This window comes from Mustela lutreola, chromosome 14 (genome assembly GCF_030435805.1).
Source record: "Mustela lutreola isolate mMusLut2 chromosome 14, mMusLut2.pri, whole genome shotgun sequence".
In the NCBI taxonomy this organism is placed as follows: Eukaryota; Metazoa; Chordata; class Mammalia; order Carnivora; family Mustelidae; genus Mustela; species Mustela lutreola.
Window position 1 is genome coordinate 18,432,822 of NC_081303.1, and position 25,082 is coordinate 18,457,903.

General features: G+C 48.6%; 2 protein-coding genes across 7 annotated transcripts; both read right to left on the minus strand.

The window, feature by feature from the left end:
• Positions 1 to 3,503: 3,503 nt before the first annotated feature.
• GLUL (glutamate-ammonia ligase) lies at positions 3,504 to 13,412 on the minus strand. Of its 6 annotated transcripts, none has more exons than XM_059145335.1 (8): positions 13,255 to 13,412; positions 12,083 to 12,202; positions 10,442 to 10,620; positions 8,726 to 8,887; positions 6,948 to 7,094; positions 6,196 to 6,323; positions 5,816 to 6,015; positions 3,504 to 5,251 (listed from the first exon to the last, which is right to left on the minus strand). In XM_059145335.1, exons 2-8 carry the CDS (start codon positions 12,187 to 12,189, stop codon positions 4,933 to 4,935), a joined length of 1,242 nt encoding a protein of 413 aa, XP_059001318.1. In that variant the 5' UTR covers positions 12,190 to 12,202; positions 13,255 to 13,412; the 3' UTR covers positions 3,504 to 4,932. The 6 variants fall into 6 exon arrangements, with proteins under 6 accessions (XP_059001318.1, XP_059001316.1, XP_059001317.1 ...); XM_059145333.1 differs by having other exon boundaries at positions 8,711 to 8,887; XM_059145334.1 differs by having other exon boundaries at positions 10,442 to 10,623.
• A 7,513-nt stretch (positions 13,413 to 20,925) lies between these two features.
• TEDDM1 (transmembrane epididymal protein 1) lies at positions 20,926 to 21,831 on the minus strand. The gene has a single exon (XM_059145384.1). The coding sequence runs from the start codon at positions 21,829 to 21,831 to the stop codon at positions 20,926 to 20,928; it is 906 nt and encodes a 301-aa protein (XP_059001367.1).
• Between the last annotated feature and the right edge of the window lie 3,251 nt (positions 21,832 to 25,082).

Below are 25,082 nucleotides of genomic sequence, written 5' to 3' on the forward strand. Positions count from 1 at the left end.
ATCCGCCTCTCTCCCCTCTACCAATATAATACTGTACATCTTTATACATAATATTATTTGAGTTATCAAAACAGCTTGCAAAATCATTTGAGGATAAGCTAGTATATATAAGGATAGGACCAGAAGTCCCATGGTGGTTGGTGAGGCCAATGACATTCTTTTAGCTGTAAGAAGAGGAGGGCATAAGAAGAGAAAGAGAAAAATTTCCATTCATTTGACCCCTTCATTCATATGCCTGTGTCAGATACACAAAATAGTGTCTATTTGGTGCCCATTTTATTACATTTTAGAGGTATCTTGAACGTCTCTTCCATTTAATGTCAATATAATAGTCATGTGATAGTCCAAGGAAGGAATTACTCTGAACTTTTACTGAAAGTGCAGAAAGGCTTCCAGGCAGAGTTTAGATTTGTGAGTCCACGCCCTTGGAGTGAAGTGCGCAGGTCTGCCGACTAGGCCGCAGACAGGGGGCAGGAGCTGAGCAAACCGAGAGGAGCTGCCATCCCAAGACAATGCAGGTAACTCAACCTGAAATTCATGAGAAAGAGGACAATTTGCTGACGTCCAAGGCCCCCAGAAAACAACTCATGAAATGGCAGTAGGAACCACACCCACACCCCTTGGGAATGTGGAACTACGACACCAGTCCCTGACATCAGAGGGCTCTGGGCAGTGAACCGTAGACAAATCCTTCTAAGTTGACAGTCCCTGAAAATCTCCAATCCCTAAAGCAGAGAAAGAGCTGGCCGCAGAACCGTGCTTGAAGACTTAACAGCTTTATGGCCTGCCTTCCCAGTCCTAGGGACAGCTTATCAGCCTGGTGAATTCTACTGAGGGTGTGCTGCTTCTAGAAGGGGTACTCCTAAGTTCCTGTCTCCTTCATAAGATGCTGTATCTTGGGGAAAAGGTTCGTGTGGGAGACCCGTACTGTGTGTCTGATGTGTACATATATGCATGTCTACATAACGGTGTATGGCTAGCCTATGCCCATGGGAATGTGTGTATATCTGCATATTGTAAAATCAAGTATGACATTTTCTTAAACGAGTGGTTGGTGATTGAGCTAAAGGCTATAAAATGGCAGGGCTCTAGTCAGCTCAAATTTGTTTACAGTTGCAATTGACCTGAAGCCTTTGGAATTACATAATGAATTGCCACTTCATATTAGTTATAACTCATAAAGCAACACAAGGCTCTTGGCAGCCTGAATCCAGGCAGAATGAACCAAGCCGGCAGTCATTAAGCTCAGTGAAACAGAACTTAGCTTTGGTGTCATGACCCAGGTTAGAACACAGCCAGACCACCGAGATCTCATGGGTTTGATGTCACCAATAGAGCCAAAAGGCTTAGAGCTCACAAAACTGAAAATTAAAAATAATTCATTAAGCAAGTCGCTCAGGCACCACGACAGGACTGGGATAGTGCTGAGAGAGAAAAACGGGACCCCTGCCTTCCTGAAGTTTATAATCAGAAATTCCTGCTGAGGGATGGGGTTTCTTTAGGATAGCAAGTTACTTTCTAGACGTGACTTCATTGGTGTGAGGGCCGAGCAGTTTTTGGAACTATCTAAGGAAGACTTTGGTAAGATATTTGAAGTCTTGGAGCCACAGGTGTTTTCAGAAACATCCATGCTCACATATTGAGTGTTTCCAGGTGAGCTCCCCCCAGGAGCACAGATCGGCCTTGTTAAATGGCCCCAATGTGACCATCCAAGGAATGCCACGGAATCCTCCATTCGCTCCCTGACATTCTTCTAGCAGCCTGTGCTGTCATTGAGCTCCTACCCAGTAACCAGCAGGAAGAAATTGAGGAAACTGATGTTTAAAGTTGAGAGCTCCTTTTGCGAACACTAGCCTCTGTCTCTTTAAGGCTGAAGGCCTGGTTGCCATTCTGTTTAATCACTGATAACTTATCAAGTAAACCCGTGTCTGTTAAATGAGCTATAAAAAAACCACCTTAGAATACAAGGGGATTACACCACAACCTGTAGGTCAAAGCTAATTCTAGGTGAGAGGGTAGAGAAGGAAAGAAACTTGTTTCCACCTAAGTCTGATCGCATTAATTCGGAGTTCATTTTTGTGTGATCTTTCCTGGGGAACTCTGCTTGGGCCATTGTCTTGATCTCGTGCTTGTGGTGCAGACAACATACCCTCCCACGGCCCCTTCCACTCGCCCTGGACTGCAAGGGTGCTCCAGCCAACGGAAGCCAATTTCAGCTGGGAAGGGGCAAGTAGACCTTCCATAGAAAGAAAAGCCCACAATTTATGAGCAAAACCAGGAGAATGCTGAGTGAGGGGGGCACTCTTGATAATCACGCTGAAAACAGCCAATATAAACTGGAACCATACCCAGCAAAGCAATAACATCATCCAACTTTGAAAATGTGGGGAGCCAACCTTCCTAGAAAAAAAACAAGCACGAGTATCTAGGATTGCTTACAACTAGAGCAAAATATACACCTACCCCCACCCCCCAAAAGGTCATCTCTAAGTCTGCTGGAACAGGATCCACCTACTTCCAAACTATCATAGAGGACACCATCTTTTAAAGATGATAATTCTTATCGCACACAACACCTGGCACAGTAGCTTCAAGGGTTGGAAGAATAGTGCTTTTGGTTAGAGGTACATGCACAGCACTATGGCAAAGGGAGCTCCTACCTGACCTGCATGGACATGAACTAAGATACACCAGGAAAGGGGAGAGGAAAACTAACTTCCCAGCAAAGGTACGAAGAACAAGGGCACAGAGGTCTCACACGGGGCTTTGCGGGGAATTGTGAGCGGCTCACTGGGCTAGTGCCAGGGAAGGGATGTCCAAGGCACATCCCGGCTAGCAGGCCCTGAGAGCAGTCAACCTTGGAAGGCTTCAACCAGGGCAGCCACGGGGTCAATATGGGCCATGTAGAACCTCACCCCTGGCAGGTAAGGGTGAAATCAAGACCAGCAGGGAAATGAGAAGCCTTTGTAACACATTAACAGTTTCAGGCTGATTTAAAGTTAAGCCAGAGGGGTGCTTAAGACAATGTTGTGGCATTTTAAGTTAAAGCCAAGGTGTGGAGCACAGAGAGGAGGGTTGGAGTTTGTATCCTCCTACTAAACTGTACAGCTGGTACAGTTGCCTTCAGCCTGAGATTCCCAACACCCGAAGTACGGGGAAGAGCTGGTTGGCTGTGTCTCAGGGTAGATTTTTTAAAATTCCTTGAACAAGTAAACTTGAGCTTCCTTTGTCTCTTAAAAAAAAAAAAAAAAATCCCCTTTTCGGGTAGGAAAGTAAAGGAAAAAGGGATTTAAAAGAAACACAAAGAATCAAGTCAGAAGAGATCTTATAAATGTTAGGTTGATTTATAAGAGCTGCTCTGGGCAGTTAACAGTCTGTTTACAATGAGCTGTCTACCGCTGAACATACTGTACATGGCAATTAGAAGTCGTCACGCCAAGAGGAAGCCACGGCTGGCCTGGGCGGCCAACAGGAACCACATGAAAACAGCCAGACACTGTAGGGAAGATGGGAGGGACCAAGGTGGGGTTTGCTTTTTATTATAGAAGAAAAAGAAACTCCTCAGAAATCTGAACAAAGGGAAGGAGAATCTCACACTCAAGAGAATCAACACCAGGACACAAAACCACCGGTGTTCTGACTCCAGGCTGTCCCCGTCTCCTGACAGCGGAGATGGGAAGGGAACCGCTGAAGCCAACAAGCCATTCTGTCAAAACAGAGACTCAGAAACCCTACCAACAGGACTAAAATCTAAACTTCTGGTTTTGCTTTTTAAAAAATTTTAATATATCAAAAGGCCTGCTTTAGTGACATGCTAGTCCCACCAGAAAATAATCCCAATCACCCCTTGTCAGTAACATGCTCAAGTTGACCAGCCAACTCTTATTTCTAAATCCGTGTGGGTGTGTGTCTTTTAAACCAAAGCCGCGGGGCTCAAGGGAGTGCTCCTTCCACAACGTGCCTGCACCTGTCAACCCAACCGGGTGTCCACCCCCACCTCCAGAAGAGTGGGCAGAGGACGGAGGACCCTACAGGGACAGCAAGGGAACAGCAAAGGGTCCCCAGAGAGCCAGCGTTGCAAAAGCACTGCCTCCCTCAACCCCCACTCAAGAGGAGATCCCTTATTTCCAACCAGACTATTCGTCTCCAGTTTGGCTCCCCAGTAACCAGAATGTTCTTCCTCCTTTAGAAAAAAAAAAAACACACGTATCTGCACACCCATATATATAATTTTTTTTGTTTTTACATTTAAATATAAAAATACTACTCTGCTTTGTGTTATAAATGAAGGACCAAGCAGTTAAGAACTTCTTCTTCTAAGGTAGGTCAATCCATCCTTATGCTGAGCTTGTCTTCAGGGGAGGGCCATTTCCACCCAGGTGAGGGAAGCCCGGTACCAGGAGGACGGTGGTGCTTTTTTCTGCCTGGCTCTCTCCTAAGTCTCACTTTTAATAGAAAGTTGGTTATAACCTGACACCAAGTGGAACTCCCCACCAAGAGGGGGACATCCTAACCTAACCCCAGAGTAAGTAAGTAACCCCCCTCCCCCAACACTCAGCTACCTGGAAGAAAGAGCCCTCCCCCTCCCTTCACAAACACTATGCTCTGTCGGATCGCTACGCCTACTGGACAAACACACCTGATTAACTGGAAACAGTGGTTATGCCTCCCCACCCCCTCCCCACTAACGTACTAGACAGCTTCAGTGACAGGGGAAAAAAAGGTGGGGGGTGGGGGTGTAAAAAGATTAAGAACCTGACCCCTCTATCCTGGCCAAAGGAAGCAAAGAGATATTAACTGGGCATGAGGAATAAAAAAAGACCTTGATATTCCGCCCTTTGAGTTACAGCTATTAGGACAGTCGAGAGAGGGGCGAACACGGAGGCAGGGTGGAGAATGAGGAGGGGTCTGACGGCTGCAAGTCTAGTCCACTTAGTTTTTGTACTGGAAGGGTTCGTCGCCAGTTTCATTGAGAAGACACGTGCGGATGAGGGCTTCTGTCACGGAAAAGGGGTCACAGTTGGCAGAGGGGCGACGGTCTTCAAAGTAACCCTTCTTCTCCTGGCCGACAGTCCGGGGAATGCGGATGCTAGCCCCACGGTTGGCCACGCCGGCGGAGAAGTCGTTGATGTTGGACGTTTCGTGGAATCCAGTCAGGCGCCGGGCGTTATCCAGGCCCCCCTTGGGGTCGTAGGCTCGGATGTGGTAGTGGTGCCGCTTGCTTAGTTTCTCGATGGACTCCTCAATGTACCTAGGAGGAGAAAAGATGGGGGTCCAACCTGGCACCTGGAAATGTGCCCTTCAGTGGCAGGTGCACGGATGGAATTAAGAATGACGGGACTCATCTTATCAGACTGTTCACTAAAACGCTGTCCCCACAGATCAAAGGATCCACGAGGGCAGCAACTCTGCCTTCTTACCCGTGTGTCCCACTCAGGGCCTCAGCATGGTGCTAGATGCCCAGTAGATGGTATTTGCTGAATGAAAAGACCCTAATCAAAGACCCTGCCCCACCCAGAAGCATTAAGTTCATTCACATGCTTTTATCATTACTAAGTTATTTCATACTAACGATTTTCAAACACATTAAATTAGCTCCCCCTTTCCGATAGCTATTCTTGGATTCTATTCCTAGAGTATGTTTTGGTCCTCTTCAAACAAAACAAGAGAATACGGAGATAACTTTCAAAGCCAAGTGCTAAAAGCTAAGGTACGAATGGAGAAGTCTGGCTTACTTATTAGCCCCAACACATCAAACCCTTGGCAAGTATGCCAGCGAAGAAAGCAAGATGACCCATCACGAGAAGGCACTCACTTCAGACCATTCTCCTCGCGCATGGCCTTGGTGCTGAAGTTGGTGTGGCAGCCCGCACCATTCCAGTTCCCAGGAATGGGCTTAGGATCAAAGGTTGCTATCACTCCAAAGTCTTCACATACACGGTGCAAGATGAAACGGGCCACCCAGAGATGATCTCCCATGTCGATTCCTTCGCAGGGTCCTATCTGGAATTCCCACTAGAGAGAACGACATGGCTGGCCTTTAAAAATAATGCCAATTTCTTACCCCAATTCACAAGCTCCAAACCCTGTTCTTTTCTCACCTCTATTCCAACCCACCTAAGTTCTGGGTAAATGAGGGGTGCCAGTACATGTCCCCACTGGCCACTATGTCCTACAGATGAACACATCATTTACCTGGGCAGGCATGACCTCAGCATTTGTCCCAGCAATCTTGATGCCAGCGTACAAGCAGGCTCGGTAGTGAGCCTCCACGATATCTCTCCCATAGGCTTTGTCTGCTCCCACGCCACAGTAGTATGGACCTGCAGAGGCATTAAGATGTAAGGTTAAGAGACAAGAAACCAAGAAATCCCTTTCCACAAAAATCAGAAATCAGAAAGCTCTCAACACTTGCTTTCTCTGCCTTCACAGGGAGGCGGGGGTGTGGCATGCAGGGGGTTCCTCTTGGCCATGTCAGTGGACCCAAAGGGTTTCCCTCCATATTAATGTCTAAAAATCCATGTCCGGGGGCGCCTGGGTGGCTCAGGGGGTTTAAAATGCCTCTGCCTTCAGCTCAGGTCATGATCCCGGGGTCCTGGGATCAAGCCCTGCATGGGGCTCTCTGTTCAGTGGGAAGCCTGCCTCCCCCTCTCTGTGCCTGCTTCTCTGCCTACTTGTGATCTCTGTCAAATAAATAAATAAAATCTTTTTAAAAATAAGTAGATAAATAAAAATAAAAAATAAAAGTCCATGTCCGAATTTGAGTAACAAGAAGGCTCTTCTCCACATTATTTCAGCCAGCCTCAGTGATATGCCCACAGCTTTACAGTGGGCAGCCCATAGTGATCCATGAGGAGTCACTATCATCCCTGGGGAGGAAGTCTGTCCTTGGCAACGAAGTAACTAGGGAGCAGGAGGTCCATCTCACGGGGCGGGAGACGACTTACCTTGGGGCCCAGGGAAGCCATTGGAAGGCCAACCAAAAGGGTGCCCATCTGTGCCCATGAGAGTATATTCCTGCTCCATTCCAAACCAAGGATGCTGATTGCTCACCATGTCCATTATCCGTTTACAGGTATGCCTCAAATTGGTCTCTAGAAAAAAAGAGTCAATGCACCATTAGAGCCATATGGGCAAATCCACTGAATCGCAGTGCTGCTAGGGAAAAGAACTTTGGATTCCACAAAGCTGAACTAACCCAGAATAATAAACCTTTTTTGTGTCCCATCAGCCTAAATGTAGAAAATGGGCGAAGCAGGGGCGCCTGGGTGGCTCAGTGGGTTAAAGTCTCTGCCTTCCACTCAGGTCATGATCCCAGGGTCCTGGGATCGAGCCCCGCATCACGCTCTCTGCTCAGCAGGGAGCCTGCTTCCTCCTCTCTCTCTGCCTGCCTCTCTGCCTATTTGTGATCTGTCAAATAAATAAAATCTTTTAAAAAGAAAAGAAAATGGGCGAAGCGGTAATCATACATCTGCAGGGAGACTCCTGGGTCACAAACCAACCCCATGACTCTGGATCCAGAACAGAGCAAGTCTGCACCTTATCTGCCTGCTGGCCACCTCCCAAGTGCGCACAGAGAGCACTTCAGCTCTATGTGCGCAAGACAGCCGCTTTAGCTGTCAGACTTATCCCTAGTTTCTCAAGCATTTAGAGCCAAACCTGTAATTTTCCTTGAGAGAAATCATGTATCTATTGGGGGCCTCCCATGCCAGGTGAGAAGATGAAGGGCTAAACTGCCTACCACAAAAGTAAAATATTAAAATGAGAGGAGCTCAGCTGCAGACGTCTAAGCTGGAAAAGAACTTTAAAATAAGTAAATATAGACTTCTTATCAGCTGCTTAACTACCTCCCAAAACACCACTTTTGAAGACCTCTGCATTATGGAAAACCCACAACAGGAGTCTATCTGGCAACCCCGAGGGACATATTAAAGCCTCTACTTTCACACAGGAGAAAACGCAGCTCAGCTCAGAGACGCCAGGCGGCCTGCCCAGCTTACATGGCCAGTAGCAGAACCGGGAAGGCGGCAGCTACCTTGGCTTCAGAGCTCATGCCCTTTACCAGAATGGTACTGCCTCCCCAAACAAAGGCAATTAAGGTCCAGGCATGGACTGACTCGTCACAAGTCGCACTGGCAGAGCGTACCAGGAGACTAAACAGAAGGGAGGATGGGGGGCTTCTGCTATGCTAACAAGATGATGGGCGGAGAATCAGGACCAACAGCCACACCAGGCAAAAGCCAAAAATGCAGATACAGTGAATTTGAGGCACATGTAGGTTATTGGTGAACCCAGACAGGAGATGGATTTTATCCCCCACCCCACCTTTTAAAATCAGGAAAACTAAGGACAGAGGATAAATCGTTTGTCAAGGTTCACTGCCAGGTAAGTGAACTTCAGAATCCAGACTTCTCAAATCTAGAGGCAGGTGGGAGGGCTGTGTCATGGGCAGCTCTGCTGGTGGACAGACTTAAAGGAATTCACTGCTGTTTTATTTACACAACCAGTGGAGGAGACCCCGCGTAGACGGACCACACCACCTGGGAATGAGGGAAGTTTGGAGTGGAGATCAGGTCCACTCGCCCAGACCCCTGAAACAGTTCTGAAACCTGAGGTCGTCTCATCTGGTTCAGTGTTTCCGGTACTGGTTTCAGGATCTCCTGTACTTCCCCTTCACAACGTTCATGGATTAAGCAGGGAGCATCCCTACCTCTCCAATACACACCTGCAGGCTTCCGGTTGTACTTGAAGACTTCACAGAACACCAGCTTGTTGGGGTCCTTGCGGAAAGGGTCCCGAAACATGGCAACAGGGACGAGATACATGTCACTGTTGGAGCCTTCGGACTGAAAGGTACTAGAGCCATCAAAATTCCACTCAGGCAACTCTGGGGTAAAAAGAGAAGGGAACATTAACTTAAAAATGCAGAGCTTTTCAGACCATACAGCCCCTTCCTTAAACTTCCCACATCTAAAGATCTACACTTTCTTTCCAGAAAGTCAGAAATGTGGGATTCCTGCTACTCATATGCAAACTCTAACCACTGCACACGGCTTTAATGTCCTTCCTGTGGAAGCTGTACAGACCACTGCACCAACCACCCAAGGAACACCTGACATATCTTCCTTAAGTCTGTCTACCAGACACCAAGGAGACAAACTGAAATATTCTGACAACCAGGAAGTCAGTCATCATTTAAAAAACTGCAACAGGAGGGACGCCTGGGTGGCTCAGTTGGTTAAGCAGCTGCCTTCGGCTCAGGTCATGATCCCAGCGTCCTGGGATCGAGTCCCACATCGGGCTCCTTGCTCCACAGGGAGCCTGCTTCTCCCTCTGACTCTGCCTTCCACTCTGTCTGCCTGTGCTCGCTCTCACTCGCTCTCTCTCTGACAAATAAATAAATAAAATCTTTAAAAAAAAAAAAAAAAAAACTGCAACAGGAGAAACAGATTCTGATTCCCCTACTAGGCCACCTGTGTTGCTTAACTCACCTCCCCACTGCATCTAGGGACTGTTCTAGCTCAAGTCATGTCCTTATTCTATAGACAAGGAAATAGATAACTAGCAGGGTAAGTGGTCAAGGGTGCTCCCATGGTCACTTAACGACTTTCCCCACTATGTTTTAAAGGTGGGTTTCTTCATCTCTCAAGTTGACTAGGAGTTCTCCGAAAGCAGAGAGATCAGACTCTCTTACCTTGTACCCCCTCCCCCAGCACCTAATACCTGCCACAAAGCAAGTACACGCCATATACTTTGTTTTATGCTTATGCATTCACTCCAGTGTGACTACTATCAGAAGAGTAAGCCATCCTAAAAGCAGGTAAACGGTGCTATTTTTTTCTCTAGTCCCCTTCCAGGAGGAGGGCTATGGTTTGCTCTAGACTGAAAAATGAAGGTCACGACTCTTATCTAAGAGCCTCTAGTGTGATAAGCAATCAGGCGGTTTTAAGAATTTCCAAAAGTGGAATCAACCAGAAACAAACGATCAGCCAGTCCTATTTGGAAACCACTTCACATAGAATCTGCTTCACATCCAGAACCTCACTGATAGGAATCCGAGAAACAGTACTCTATAGAGTTTACACATAGTAGATAAGTATAGTCAGGTTAGAGCAGTGGTTTTCAAACTGGGTTCTTGGGGATGCCTCAGAGGGAATTAAGTGGGGACGCCCAAGTCAGCAAAGTCTCCAACCCCCTCCTGCCCCAACTAGACTTTTAATCTTTTTTCCTCAATATACTGGCTTCCAAGGAAGATTCTATTGAAATAAAGGGGTCCATTGTTGCCATGCTTTGAGGCAGCGCAGGAGCTTAGCACTGAATGAATGAAGTCTGAGAAACCCTGCCTCAGGAAAGCTTTAGACACAATAATAAAGTGACCGAATCTAGTGGCTTGCTTTCAGGCTGCTCCTCCCCACGGCTCCCACTCTGCTCCATCTCTCACCTTCTATACACTTGGGCTCACTGTCCAAGGTCCGGGTCTTGCAACGCAATCCTTCTCCCGTCCCGTCAATCCAAATATACATAGCTTGCACTTTCTCGCCCTGAGGCAGGGACATGTACAACTGCTTGATGCCTTTGTTCAGGTGGGAGCTCGCGGAGGTGGCCATGGTGGACGTTGTTCTGCTGAAAAGAACCAACCAAAAAATAATTACCAACTCTAAACTGATCCTCTGGCAGGAATGACTCAGTAAGGACAATTAAAGTAAAAAGTCCCGGTGGGAAATGTAGTCCCCTCCCTTTGGAAGCCACTCTCCAGGGTGTACTTCTTCCATGCTGCTTTCAGAGGGATTTAAGCTTTTGTATTAGACAAAATCTCCCTCTAGGCTTCCTTGAGCTAGAATCCACACTTGTGAGGACTAAGCTCTATTTCGTCAGTGTAGCCAAAGTAGGGCAAGCATTTTATATTTTATACTAAAGCACTGGGTCAAACACTAAGGTTCGGAAAGAGAGCATTTGCAGAAGGTCTCTCTCTCCCAGTATGAAATCCAGCCACAGAAAGGCTGGGCTGCTATGGTGTCTGGGTCCCTCTTGCATTCTAGCAGGCACCTCTGTGAAAAACCCTTTTTGGAGATTCTCCCCTCTCCCAAAAGCACCCCCACACATTGAGACATTAGGAAGAAGAAACAAGGGAGTTAGCTAGAGTAGTCAAAAGCCTGGTGGGGTTTTCCTAACAGCAGTGCAATTGCAAATCCCCCAAGTATCGAAGAGCTGATCTGCGCTGGATTCTGAGCAGCAAGCACACTGCCATGGTTCGCAGGTCTTCTCAATTCGGAAGGTAGATCTACATTTGCAAAGGACATTCTCAGATCCCACCAGGGAACTTTAATGAGGAAATTCCCACTTCAGTAACAAAACGATCTGGGTTTTTAAAAGCTGGGCACGCTAAAAACTGCGAGCCACTGCCACAAAACCTCTGAAACAAGAAAAACCCAACACAAGAGGAAATGTTGGACACCGCCCCCCCCTCCCCAGCTCAGTGGCCCAGAGTGGCTGGAAAAGGAACACATTGTTCTCCAACGACTTGGGCAACTTTATGAAGTACAGTGGCTACGTTTCTATGGGCAACCGGCCATGTTTGCCCAGCTGAAAACAGAACTGCTGCTCCCTCCAAGAGCCTCACCCCTTCCCTTGGGGAAGAGCAGAACCTTCTTGGTCTGGTCTCCAGCACTGGATTGCAGAACCGGTCCTTTTCCATATCCCTCTGTATTACCCGGCGTGCAGAGGTCTCCGTGGGTCACACACATCTCCCAAACCTCCACCACCCCTGCCTTTAAAGGCCGGAAGGAACAATACCTGACCCCTTCAGCTCCCACTACAAAGCCTACAACCCAATCTCCCGGCCTTCCTCCCCAACCTGTGACCACCACCAATATCCAGCCACACTCTCTCCCTTTAAGTCTCAGTTCCAGACTTCCTGCTCTTTTCCGTGAGCCGCGTTGGATGCCAACATTTTAGTCTACTGTTACCGACTGGTAACGCGGTGCCCTGAGTTTATGTAGGGTAAAAATGGGATTCTGCACTTTCTAGCGGTCTCTGCAGCTGTCTCCGGCTCCGGGGTCTTCCTCCCTGACTCTTCACTCACCCCAGCCACAGAAGGTCAATCGGATCGTTGGGGTAGCCCTCCCTGGCCCTTCTCCTTTTGGAGTTGCGTTCGCGCCTCTCCTGGTTCTCCGGCTCTCGCTGGTCCATGCACCGGAGCTTTCTGGGCGAGGGAGACGGAGACGGAGAAGGAGGGGTCAGGGAGCGTTCGGGATCGCATCGGGACGAGGAGGAATACGAGGGCTGATGGGTCACGGTCTTAATCTTGACTCGTGATTTCTCTCCGGAGTTCATCGAGTAGGCGACGAAGCCGAAGCAGTTGGAGGGGGACTCCGAGGACCGCGGCGACTCCCCTTCGTCTTCATCTTCGTTGGTGGTGGTCTTCGTGGATTTGCGGCTGGGGGGGGTTACCCGCTTCCCGCCCCCGGGGCAGTTGGGATAATCCACTTTGAGGGTAGCCCTTTCCCACTAAAACGTCCCTAAAGTCGGCGCCCTGCCCCTCGGGCCCCGGTCAGGATCTCAAGGCCTGGCCGAGGGGGCCATATCCCTCCGAGGGCCGAGGCTGGGAGGGAGTGGGGATGTCGCGGGGGAGGGGACAGCGCACCGCCGCTGCCTCTGCCCCGCCAGGCCTCCGCCCGCGGCGCCCGCCGGCCAAACCGCAGCCCGGGGTGCCCATTGTTCAGTCACAGTGCAAGGCCCCCGGGACCCCGCGCAGGAGCGGCCCGTACCAGCGACCCTCACGGCCACTCGCCTCAGCGTAGGCGTCTAGAGAGCCTCCAAACCACGACGATCCTGCAAGGCCCGCCACCGCGGAGCAGGAGCGAGCCTCCCAGGGGCCACCCGGCCACTCCACCGCGGCGCACACAGCACTGCCGAGGTGGGAGCGCTGGGCCTGAGCAGCGGCTCCTCCGTTCGCCTCGCAGAGCGACCTCCAGGGGCGGCGCTTAGGGCCGCGAGCGGCGAAAGAGATCAAAACAACTCCCCGCCCTCCTCCGAGCCCGGCGAGCAGCGCACCCCACAATCGCCAGCCCAGAGCCTCCGGGAGCCGCGGGCGGCGAGAGCACGCGGAGGGCGCGGAGGCAGAGGAGCACCGTAGGGGCGGGAGGTGCAAGGGGCTGCCCCGAGCCGTGGGGTCGGCAGGCCGGGCTCAGGGGGTTTGGGGGCTGCAGGGGCGGCGCGCACCACTTGCAGCCCCCGGGACGGCGGCGTGCTTACCTGGGCGGCGAGCAGGCGGCGGGAATGGCAGGCCTCGAGAGCGAGGTGAGGTGAGGAGAGGAGGCCGGCGTGCTGCTCAGAAGCTCCACTCTGCTCCCATTCTCGGCTCTGCGGGGCTGCTAGCTGCCCTGCATTTTTTATCCGCTGCCCGGGCCACCCCCGGCGCCCTGATTGGCTCCCAGCGGCCGGGAGCCGGGGCGGATCGGCTGATGCGCGCCCGGGCCCCGCTGCCATTGGGCGAGCGGTGGAGCGGGCGCCGTCGGGGTGGGGACTCGAGGGCCGGGAAAGAAAGAAAGGGAAAGGGCCTTAGGGGGGGGGAGGGGAGCGGAGGAAGGGCAGGCGGGCGGCGCGCGGACAGCCGAGTTCCTGCCAGGAAGGACCCCGCCTGCCCCGGCTGCCGCTAGCCCTGGCGCGCCCACCGCGGGCCCGGGACCGTCCCCACAGGCCCCACCCCCGGGCCCGAGCGAGGCGCCCCGCACACCGCCCGGCCTCCGCCCCTGCCGCCTTCAGGTTGGATAGTTTTGCAGGAGAGGCCTGTCTTTTTCGAGGTCCCACCGCAGACCCCAAGGCTCCCTAAGGACGTTCTGATCCCCGGGGATGTCGTTTTGCCTTTTGTTGTTAGAGAACCTGCAGCCCTCCTCGGCGCTGGCGTCTGGTTTGAGGCGCGGTGCGGGAGCGGGGGCCGCGGCCGGGGCGGTGGTGGGGCACCGAGGGGGCGGCCCGAGGAGGGCCCGCGGGAGCCGGGCCTGCAGCGCGCCCGCCCGCCCGCCTGCCCTCGCCGTGGGGCTGGGGAAGGGAACAGCAGTGTGTGTTCTCCCTTCAGTCATCCACACGCTGTGCTTAGGTCCTGCCCTGGAGAGGATCCGGGCGGGCACAGCAACGGTTAGGGGACCTGTCAGATTCTGCCTCGGACACTCCGAGACTAGTCTCTCAGCGACGCTCTGGGCCCGGGCTTCCTCATCTGCAAATAAAGCCCTTGGAGAGAGGACCTTTAGAGCCGCCCACCAGATCTGAAATTCTGGGTGCCAACTGTTCCCCAAAGGCAGCTGAAAGAAAAGTGAGGTCTTCGCGTGCCCCCCCCCCCTTGGAAGCCCAGGGTACGTCCAAATTTTAGAATGTTTGAAAGTAATGCTTTGGTTTCCTTTTCAAGGAACTTATCGCGTCTTCTTTTTAATCTAGAAAATTCGAATCGGTACACCTTCCTCCTGTCAGCCTTGCTATGATGGTTGAGAAAATGTGTCTGTGAACACAATCTTGAAATACATGCTTGTCAACAGGTATATAATAACTGTATAGTATAGAGAAAGACACACGCAATGCCCGCACACCTGCCATATTTTCATTGCTACCAGTGCCCTTGCTTGAGTATTTTTTTCTTGCCTGAAATCCCCCTGATGGTGTCTAGTCTTTATTGCATCTTTCAGGAGCCCCAGGTTTGAGACTTGGAGAATTTTCTGTTTGAAGACCAGGAAGTCAAGCTTCTTTGCCTTTGGAAGACGAAGGGAAGAAGTTTGTTCTTGTGGTTATTTTTCGTACCACAATTATGGAAAAGAAGTGTTACCACACACACATAACTTGGCTTCTCTGGTCACCATCCTTCTAGAGTGTCTGACACTGTAGTGCTTTCAAGGGACAGATGCAAATTTCACCTCAAAGGAGATTTTGGTATATTTCAGACAGGTGACATTCTGCACTGGGTAGAGTTCCTTGCAAACCCTTAAGAGGTTCCATCTTGAGTTTGAGTGCTGTATGTTGAAGTATTACAATATGTTTAAAGGCTGGGGTTCATGTCATACAAACACCCGTTCAAATCCGGGCTTCACGTCTTACCAGCTTTGTGTTAGCTTTCTCATCCACGTGAAACCACAGTTTTCTTGCCCACATAATAGAGATAAGTGTTAACTGTTGTAACTGTATTTTAAGGATTCCTTCTGATAAGCACATACACTAGATGCATATGGTAAACTTGGAAAACAGTAATTATAATTATTATAGGTCAAGGTAATCCAAAGAGATTGGATTCTTTCTTTCCCCATAACAACCCATGAAGTACAACATTCTGACTCAGTCCTGAGTTGAGGGGAAGTGGGAGAGAGGAAAGGTAATGTTTTTATTTTAAAAGATGGTAGTTTTCAGTTGCCCAAGTGCCTCAGCAAAAACCAGAGCCTTCTCCTGAACTCCGCACTGCCAGCTTCTGAGATGCAGGTGGCAAGCATAATAGAAAACGGGATAGCAAGAAGTAAATGCAATTTTTAAAACTTATGGGATTATATTTTGCTCTGTGGTTTCACTGGCTAGGGATCTTCACTGCCTTGAAGAACTGCTCCATCCCAGTAGTGGCCGGAGTGAGTGTTCAATAAGTGATGTTTGTTGATCACACAGAAAAGAAGACGGCCGGCGGCACCATCAAGAAAACATGTGCTTTGAGCCGCTTTTCCGGGAATGCAAATGGATTTGCTTTGAACCATTCATGTGACCAGAGGCATACTGGGTGAGGGTTAAAAACGTAATACATGACCACTGAGTCTTTCAGGAAGGAACAAGAGGCCTTGTCCTTGGTCGGCCCCCTACTTACTAAAACCAGCCCAGTGAGGGCCCAAATGAGTCTGGGGACTGATCAGAGAAGCTTTAAAGAGTATGAGGGGGAAGAAAAAGCAGAAGAAGCTAACTGGTTCGCCCCCAGAAACTCAGACTGTACTTTTAGAGAAGTTAAAAGGAGGACTGCCTGTGCCATTCAGCTTGACTTGGCTGTGTCTGCTGGCCTTTGTCCTCTTTCCCCTTCCCTAAATTGCTACTCGCCTCCATTTTCCACCCTCTCCATAAAAGAACATTAGCATGCTTGAACTGGCGAACTGTTCCGTCTCTTGGTACACTGAGTATCAGAGCTGATGGGGGGGTTCTATTACATATGCTTTGAAGCCAGGTTTTTCTCTCTTAGAATAAGGTAGCTATGTCCAACAGGTGAGTGGCGTGGGAGAGCAGTATTACAGGTAAACATTTTTTGCTCCGAATCTACAGGAAGGGCTAGGGACTAAGAGCTCCCCTTCTGTTGTCCTGCTACCTGTAATCAAGGCCTTGTCTTGGGTGGCCTTTGTCTGGGAGCTCTTCTCTCAGTTTCTCTCTCTCTCTCCTAAAGGATCGATTTCCACTTGCCAGTTGTAAAGCTCTTGAAGATTTTTATTTACTGGAGAGTGAGAGACAGCACCCAAGCCAGCGCAGCAGCAGGCAAATAGAGAGGGAGAAGCAGGCTCCCCACTGAGCAGAGAGCCCAGGACCCTAGGATCACAACCTGAGCCAAAGGCAGATGATTACCCAACCCATCCACCCAGGAACCCTGTAAAGTTCTTAATCTAGTGGTCTGGAAGTGCCTTCCCAGGGTCTCTGTGGTTGTCTTGCACTCATCATAGACGGGATTGGGGGTAGGGCTCAAACATAATCAAACCTTCAACAGGCAGTTTGGGAAGTGGAGTTTTCCTTATATTTGAATGATTTCAATAAGCATTCAACAAAACTCTTAGCTCAGGCTCAAAAAACACAGCTGAGACCCAGACTTGAGGAACACCCTGGAAACCCAACCCAGAATTATAAACTATGCTTTTAAAAAATAAATAAATAAATAAATAAATAAATAAAACAGTTCTTTCCCAAAGAATAGACCATAGTATAATCTTAAAAAAAAAACAAGAAGAAAACAAAAAGAACAAAACAAACAGCCTTAGAAGTTGATATCATAACTTTTTTTTTAATATTTTTTTTTAAAAGATTTTATTTATTTGACAGAGAGAAATCACAAGTAGATGGAGAGGCAGGCAGAGAGAGAGGGAAGCAGGCTCCCTGCTGAGCAGAGATTCCCGATGCGGGACTCGATCCCAGGACTCTGAGATCATGACCTGAGCCGAAGGCATCAGCTTAACCCACTGAGCCACCCAGGCGCCCCTGATATCATAACTCTTAAACCAAATTCTGGGGAGAAGCTGCCATTGGCCAAGCTTTCCAATTTCACTCCCCATAAATAAGGAAGGAAAGACCAGGTTTTCCTTCAATTCAGTACCGAACACTGAACACAGAAGAGTTGCTCTTTATAGCCTTCCTGGTTATTTGATAGTCTCCCATCCAAGTACTAACCAGGCCTGACCCGGCCGAGCTTCCCAGATTCCTCGAGATGGGGTGTGTGTCCAGGATGGGATGGCCCCAGACTGATTGTTTGATATTCTTTTAAACTCAGGTTAGGAAACAGAAGCTCATGTCTCAGCTATCTGTTCTTTAGCCTCATTTAGGTTTGTTGAAGGTCCCTTGAAATCACTCGAATATAGGGAACACTCCATTTCCCAAAGTGTGTGTTACGATGGAAGTTTCGTTGGGCTTGAGCCCTCCTCCTAATCTTACTCCAATAGGAACCTGCGGAGTTAAGTTCATTTTCGCTAACACCGTGGGGAAATAAGTCCTACTGAGAAAATTAAAGCCGTGCACTTCTGGAACTAATCTGCACATCCTTCTGAAAGATGAGAAGGCCAAGGCCCCCATAACCTGCAGTAGCTTGCTGAAGTCACCCTAGGGCGGTACTTCACAGCCAAGTGCACTTCCCAGGTGCAACTCCCTTGGGAGCCTTTTCTGTTTTCCTTCCTCCAGTCTGCTGTGGGTGCTTTCCTGGGCCCCCACGGCCACACCCTTGCAATCCCTTTCGGTCCCACTGAGCAGAGCGCTTGCTGAGGGCGCCAGCCAGTCTACCTGAATCCTACAGGGTGGCTTGTCCAGTGTCTCCCACATAGTGGACATTCTATATACTCTTTGCGAATAACAAAGGGAGGGGGATACTTTATGTCAGGTTCTCTTTAAAGGAATCTTTGGAGACCATTTTGCCTATTTGATCATCTGTCCCCTGTTTCATTATTTCATGAATCTGGGATTTTCATAGTAAATCTTGTTCCTTATTCTTAATATATGTATGGCCTCTCTTCTCCAGATTGATTGGAACATTGGTGAAGCTTATTTTTAAAAGCTTAGGGAAACAAACAGGGTGGTGGGGGTAGGGAGAGGGGGGTGGGGTTATGGACATTGGGGAAGATATGTGTTATGGCGAGTGCTGTGAAGAGTGTAAACCTGGAGATTCACAGACCTGTACCCCTGGGGCTAATAATACATTATACGTTAATTAATAAATAAATAGAAACAAAAGCTTGGGAAATTTAGCATCATGGTAAAAAGAAAGAAAATTTGCTTGGAGCAGAGTGTGTCCTTTAGTCAGTTCTTTTCCCAGAGATCGCCTCCATGGGTTCCCCAGTCCTGCCTTCTACCCTCTGTCCCATTCGTTGATTTGAAACCCTGTTTTGCTTCCCGTTCACATGCCAGATTTTAATGGGAAACAACCCTGGGATATGTTTCTGGATGCTTGCTTGGGCAATACTTAGACTTAGTTCCTTATTTTCCCGGACCTCCTATCCCCTCCCCCCACTTCTTTTAAACCAGTTCTGGGAGACTTGTTTACACGTTGGAGAGCCGGAGGCTTGGCTGGGGCGGCGTGATCCTAGCGCCCTCTGGTGTAATTTTGTGAAGAATATCCCCAAAGCTTAGGAGTGGCAATCCCCGCCCCCTCCGCTGGCCTGCAAGGGGAGGGCCTCTGTGTTATTATCTCCAACATAGTAAATTAATGACATGCAAGTTTACTACCTACACTGACATCTAAGAGATACTGTGTTGGGAGTATGAACTGATTACCAGTGGTTTCTTATTATAAAATTAGTTTTCAAATAACTAGGAAAGAGCCGCTTAAGAATGTTTGGTGCTTTTTCCTCATCGCCCACCAGTGTGTGCAAGAGGTAAAGAGAAAAGGATGTCCGCCATGAAGAGTAACTGAAGAGTCTAGAACCCAAGAGTTAAAGGGGGAATGGCAAGGATCAGAAAATGTGGTTCCAAACAAGTCTTATCCTCAGCCCTCCCTCGGATCTGAGCCCAGAAATTTAAGACCCAGCCAGAAGCTGAGAGTCTGCCAGACTCTCACTCCCAGGGGAGGCCAGGGTGGGGGTACGGGGTGGTGGACAGAAATCTGACATAGACATGCCTTTAGGGGACATCTGGAGTACTTATAGGGTGCCACTGGTTCCAGCTGGGCCTTCTGGGTGACCATTTTTCTTCCTTCCTTCCTCCCTTTTCCAAAAAATTTCAGTTTGAGGATCACTTCCTTCACCGTTGCTGATAGCAAAGTCACTGTAGCCCAGAGGACACTGAGCCACTGGCGTGAGTCAGACACACCTGTATTCGAATTCCTGTCTTGCTTTGTACTGGATCTAAGTCAACCTTCTGAGTCTCAGTTTTCTGGAAGTTCCTTATAGAAACACTTTTGAGGATTAACAAGCAATAACAGAGTAAACAATTTAGAAATAGCTTGGTGGATTTTGTTATCCCAGGAACGAGGAAGAGAGTGGGCCCATTACTAAGGACATGACTCAGGCTTTAGGACTGTTGGTGTTTCCCGAAGTTTCGCAGAACCCTGCACCTGTCTTGAAAAACATTTAGAAGAAACAGGGGTAGGCGGAGATTCTGGAAGCAAATAAGGCTTTATTAAGCATCACCTATGCTACCTATCCGGTGCATGTACAGGAAAGTTTGTCACTTGGATCTGGCGAAGTCCTTACCCTTTAGGAGTCTTTAGGTGGTGAGAAAAACCTCCCCAAAAGAGGTGATTTCAGAGATAGTACAAAGCACAATGTATCAGCTATATGAACAGCTTAATAAAGTGGATTTCGTATAAGCACCTAAGAGTTCCAGAACAAAGGAGTCAGTAAGAGTTCTTGGAGAGGGTTTCCTGGAGGGTACTGAGTGGGGTGAGGGTGAGGTTGGTTTTATGCTGGGTACCAAACAACATGTGATTGTCCAATGGCTTTCTGTGAGATGCAAGGGAGTGAAATTTGCAAAGACCCAAGGGTACAATTGAGGAAATAACACGTGTAAAGGTGGTGATAGGGAAATAGGTAAGCTTTGACTGGAACCGGAGTAATAAAATAGGAATCTGAAGAAGTACTAAGCCTTTGAATTCTGCACATTTGAAGTGTTACTAAATTAAAACATTGATAAAGTCTCATTAATTCGGATTTGAAATGAAGGCAGTCCTTAGAAGTGGGAGGGGGGATATGAAGCATACTTTCAACCAATATAAATTAATTCTAAATTCTGTTTGTATTACTTCCACGTGATGGTGCCACTTTGGTGAGCAAATTGAAGTACCCGCTTTTCTATATCAGGATGAGACTTCAATGATTCCAGTTTTGAATTGTGAGAAATCATTATAGTCTCAGGTGAAAGGCAATCACTTGTCCCTGGAGAAGTAGCTGGTGAAGGCACGACTCTGCTCTCCTTCCTTTGAAAGCCTCTCTTCTATCTCATCCGCGTTCCCCACCTCCAACCCCTGGCTTCTCTTGCACACTCACCTACTCCTCTGGTGCTCTCCCTACCACCCCACCAATCCCATCAGTGTCCCTTTCTCAGGCCCCTCTCTCCTCATCTCCTCAGCAATTAGACATTCAAGGGCAGCAGATGTGCCAGCAGATGGAGACCAGCTGTGCTCCTTCATGGCCATTACCTTCACTTGGTACCAAAAAGGGTCCAGTGCACATGACTGAGAGAACCTGCGTGGAGGAAGATGGGTGGACAATGTGCCGAGCATCCTAAGCTGTCTCAGGAAGAGCTTTCTGAAAGGAGAAGAGCCTGGTCATCACTTTCTGATTGCTCCACTTCCTGCAGTAATTTGTAGAGGGGTCCTACAGTGCCCTTGTGATACGGAGCTTCTTTGGATCCCATCAGCTTCAAGCTGGGATGGTAACAATGATGCCAAAGGGAAGAGATGCCATAGATTCCCAGCAGACACAAAGCATTGATCATCACATGCCAACAGAAGAAGGTGGTGATAAACATGATGTCGCTGATGTCATCATCCTGCCATGGGTAGCCAGTGACTGGCTTGTAGAGAATAAAACCCGCCTGTATCAGCCAGGAACCCATCATCAGAAACAGGAAAGTCTCAATCAGCAGGAGGTGAAACGTGTCAGGAGTCCACAGCTCTACAGTCAACACCAGCATCAACAGGAACACCAGCAAGATGAGCAGACAATGTATCTGAAGCTCTATCCCTGTTGAGTCCTGGACATGTGACGTCAAGAGCAGCAGGAACACGTAGAAGGTCAGGGCCAGGGAACCTTTTTCTAGAAGCACACACCTCTGAGGTAGCAAGTTCTTGCTCATGACATCTACACAGCCGTTGAGGGTGAGGAGGATGAACATGGTGAGATGCTGCCACTCTTTGGGATACATAAATGTTGGTGGCAACAGTCTGTTCATCAGTATCAACCCTCCTTTAATGCAATGGATCTCATAAGCTATCAAGATGGAGCCAATCACCATCTTCAGCACACCTCCGTGGCATATCTTCCATAGCCTGGCCCATCTTCCCTTCTTCCTAGGATGGCATGAAGGGTCCAGCAGAGAGTCTTTGAATATCACAGCTTTGGAGATTACTATTGCCTGATACAGTCCATATAAGATTAGAAATAGCCCTGGGTACACATGACCAATAAAGGTTCCCATTGAACTACAGATATGCCTAACAAAGGAGACAAGAGCAAAATTTGCACAAGTCCACACCTCCTGGGGCCACTTCAAGTTCTGGCCTTTGAAAAGAATTGCCTTCCACCATCTTTTATCATCTCACCCCACCCAGTGCTCCCCCACAGAGGAAATGTTTCTTGACACAAGCCTACGCCTTTGGTGGTGTAAAACCTCATTGTTCCATTCCATTCTGGTACATTGGGAACCAACTGACTTCTGCCAGAGAAGGAAGCTTGTGAATGTGCTTTTAGAGGCTCCTCTCTGTGGCCCTTGAGAAGGGTCCACACCTGTACACACCTGTCCCTTTCTCCCATGGCTTCCTGCCCGTGTGCTGCCCAGCACTCAAATGAAGAGAAAGGGGCATGGGATAGGGGTAAGAGTTGCTGTGGTATCCCAAGGTAGCCTGGCCATTCAGACATAACTTTGGTCCAGTTCTAGGGTTTTCTTTCTGAACACCTACATTTATAAACATTGGGATATGTGACCATATATTACACACCTAGCACCAATCTGGCTTTTCTTTTACAGACACATTCTGAAGATCCCCAAGAAACCTCCCTTCACCTCGTCTTCTTACTTCTTCACATCTCCATCTGTGCCCCTACCCCTGCATCAGCATCTCTAGTGGCCAATAAATGGATCTGAAAAGCTATCTTTTGATCATTGATTTTCAGGGACTGTGGTGGGTTAGTAGTGGGTCAGCTTCACCGAGCTTAAGCTGTATTTCCTGGAATGCACTTCCTTCTATGGTTCCAGGTTGGGTTGGCTACAGGAGAGATTTATATGAGCATGTGAAGGCAGAACTGAAGGAGCAACCCAAGCACACCCTGAAGGTGTAGGGTGCCAGGTGCTCCTGCAGCTCCTGCATTCTGTTCCTGATCTGTTGTCTCATCTCCTTGGCATGGGCAGCAACCACGCCCATAGCTCCCTTCGCTTCTCTTAGAGTCCGGGCACCAGCTTTTTCGGAGAGTCACTTGCCAGTGAAGTATGAGGTGGCGAGAGGCAGACATAGGCTCCACTTTGTTCTCATAGGTTTCGGTCTGTCCTTGCTCTTCCCTAACTTGCTGCAGGATTCTTCCTCCTGACTGCTGCCATGTTGAAATGACCTCCAGCCTCATTTCATAGCAGCCCTCCCTAGACTTCTCCACTACAAATCTGTAAGGTCTAGTGGCCATAAGAAATTCATATTTCATATCACTTTGCTCCCAGGACTCATCCCTAACTCATACAAGGGATTAAAGTCAAATCCTTAAAATGCAGACACTGTTGAGTGAGTGACACTTCTGAGTTGGTGTTGGCCATTTTATTTTAATGTGACTTAGACCATCAGCTTCATTTATCTGTTACTCCACTTGTGTCTAATGCACCTCAGAAGACAGAGTCCTAGGTATTGGGTAATAGGAAGCTGAGTATAAAGCAGAGAGGATGGGAAAAAAGGTAATGAAAATAGAGCAGAGAGGATGGTGGAGGAAAAAGGTAGAGGGAATGTGAGGCATGCCCTGGACCCACACGTGGATTGGGGTTTATTGCAGTAGGTACTGAAATAGTTTTGGGGGGCATGGCAGTTGTGCTGAGGGGGAAGGAAGTTCATCAACTCAGCATGAACCATGCTGACATCACAGTGTTCTGCATAATCATCAGTCCTTATAGTATAAGCAATGTCAAGGGGCAGAGAGGCAGCACCTGTATGCCAGCAATGGCCCCGGAAGAGAGGGGGAGAATTTATACCCAGGTTTTAGCACTGTCTCCAATCCCTCCCTCCTATCCAAATACCTCCTTCTTCTCAAGTTCACTTAATTCCAGAGAAATTAAATCTCTCTCTGTCCTTGAGCATGACAATAGTTCAGATTGCTTCTTATTATTGAGAGATTTGCAGGGGCTAAGATTTGAGGATGAAAGCAATTTGGAAAAAGGCTTAATCCTGCCTTATGAAGGAATTGCTTATTTTAAAATTTAGGTTTAGCTGTTTTTTTTTTTTTTCCTTTTGTTTTATAGAGAGCACGTGAGCAGGGGTGAGAAAGTGGCATAGGGAGAGGGGAGAGAATCTGAAGCAGGCTCCACACCCAGTGTGAAGCCCAGTGTGGGGCTTGATCTCAGGACCCTCAGTCATGCTTAACTGGCTGAGTCACAGAGGCACCCAGGTGGGTTTGTTTGTTTGTTTGTTTTTTCAATTAAGGTAGAGTCATTGTAGAAAAATCAGGCAAATATATAAGCAAAAGAACAACATTAACAATCACCTTTAATCCTGTAACCTGGAGGTGACCATTGCCACCATTGAGGTATAGAAATGCAGTTTTAAGAAGGCAGTATATGGCAGTGAAAAATGCATCAATCGGAAGTCATAAATCTGGGTTCTTTTTTTTTTTCCCTAAAGATTTTATCTATTTATTTGACACAGAGAGATCACAAGTAGGCGGAGAGGCAGGCAGAGAGAGAGGAGAGAGGAGGAAGCAGGCTCCCCGCTGAGCAGAGATCCTGATGCGGGGGCTTGATCCCAGGACCCTGAGATCACAACCTGAGCTGAAGGCAGAGGCTTTAACCCATTGAGTCACCCAGGCGCCCCCTAAATCTGGGTTTTAATTCCAGTTCTCTCCTCATCTGCTGAATGTCATATGTCTTAGCTGAAAAAATTACGTGTTGAACTTGACCTTCTATTGAGGTGAAAATAAAAGAGCATGGATGTTGTTGCGCAGAAATGAGCATATTTGTCTCCTTTTTCTTTCTTCCTTTTGGTGAAGTATCAAAATTCTTGGAGATCCCAGTAGAGCTCCATGCTCAGAGCAGGGAGATTCAAAGGAAGAGTCTGAGTTGACACTTCTGAAATGAGTCAGGGAGGAGAGAAGCCCAGGGATTCTCTTTGGTTTTAGACTTGCTCTGGGAGAAGCACAGGGTTCATCACTCCCCTAGGTAATGGTAGGGCTGGGATGGGGAGTGCATGCTCTATAGGCCCCAGGGAACTGTATTTAGTCACTTTTAATGTTGCTCCTCATACTTCAAGGCTGCAGTCCCTGTATGCTGGGGGTAGCAGAGTTCATTCCAGCTCCTACACTCATCCCCCTAGTTGCTTCTGGCAGCTGTGAGCTGGCTGCCAGTGGTCAGGGCAGGAGGGAGAGGACCAGCACTGACCCAGCAGCAATGCAAGGTTGGAAGTGGCACATATGAGGACAAGTAGCTCCACTTAAGGTCCCGTCTGGGATGCTCAGGCCCCCCACCTTGGCCAGGCACCAGCA

Coding starts and splice junctions, on each gene's coding strand:
- GLUL (XM_059145332.1), bottom strand. CDS start 12,189: ATGGACCAGCGAGAGCCGGAGAACCAGGAGAGGCGCGAACGCAACTCC. Junction 8,888..10,441: donor TGAGCCCAAGTGTATAGAAG/GTGAGAGATGGA, acceptor TTTTTACCCCAG/AGTTGCCTGAGTGGAATTTT. Junction 6,324..6,947: donor TGGCTTCCCTGGGCCCCAAG/GTAAGTCGTCTC, acceptor ATGCCTCTGCAG/GTCCATACTACTGTGGCGTG.
- TEDDM1 (XM_059145384.1), bottom strand. CDS start 21,831: ATGGGAACCTTTATTGGTCATGTGTACCCAGGGCTATTTCTAATCTTA.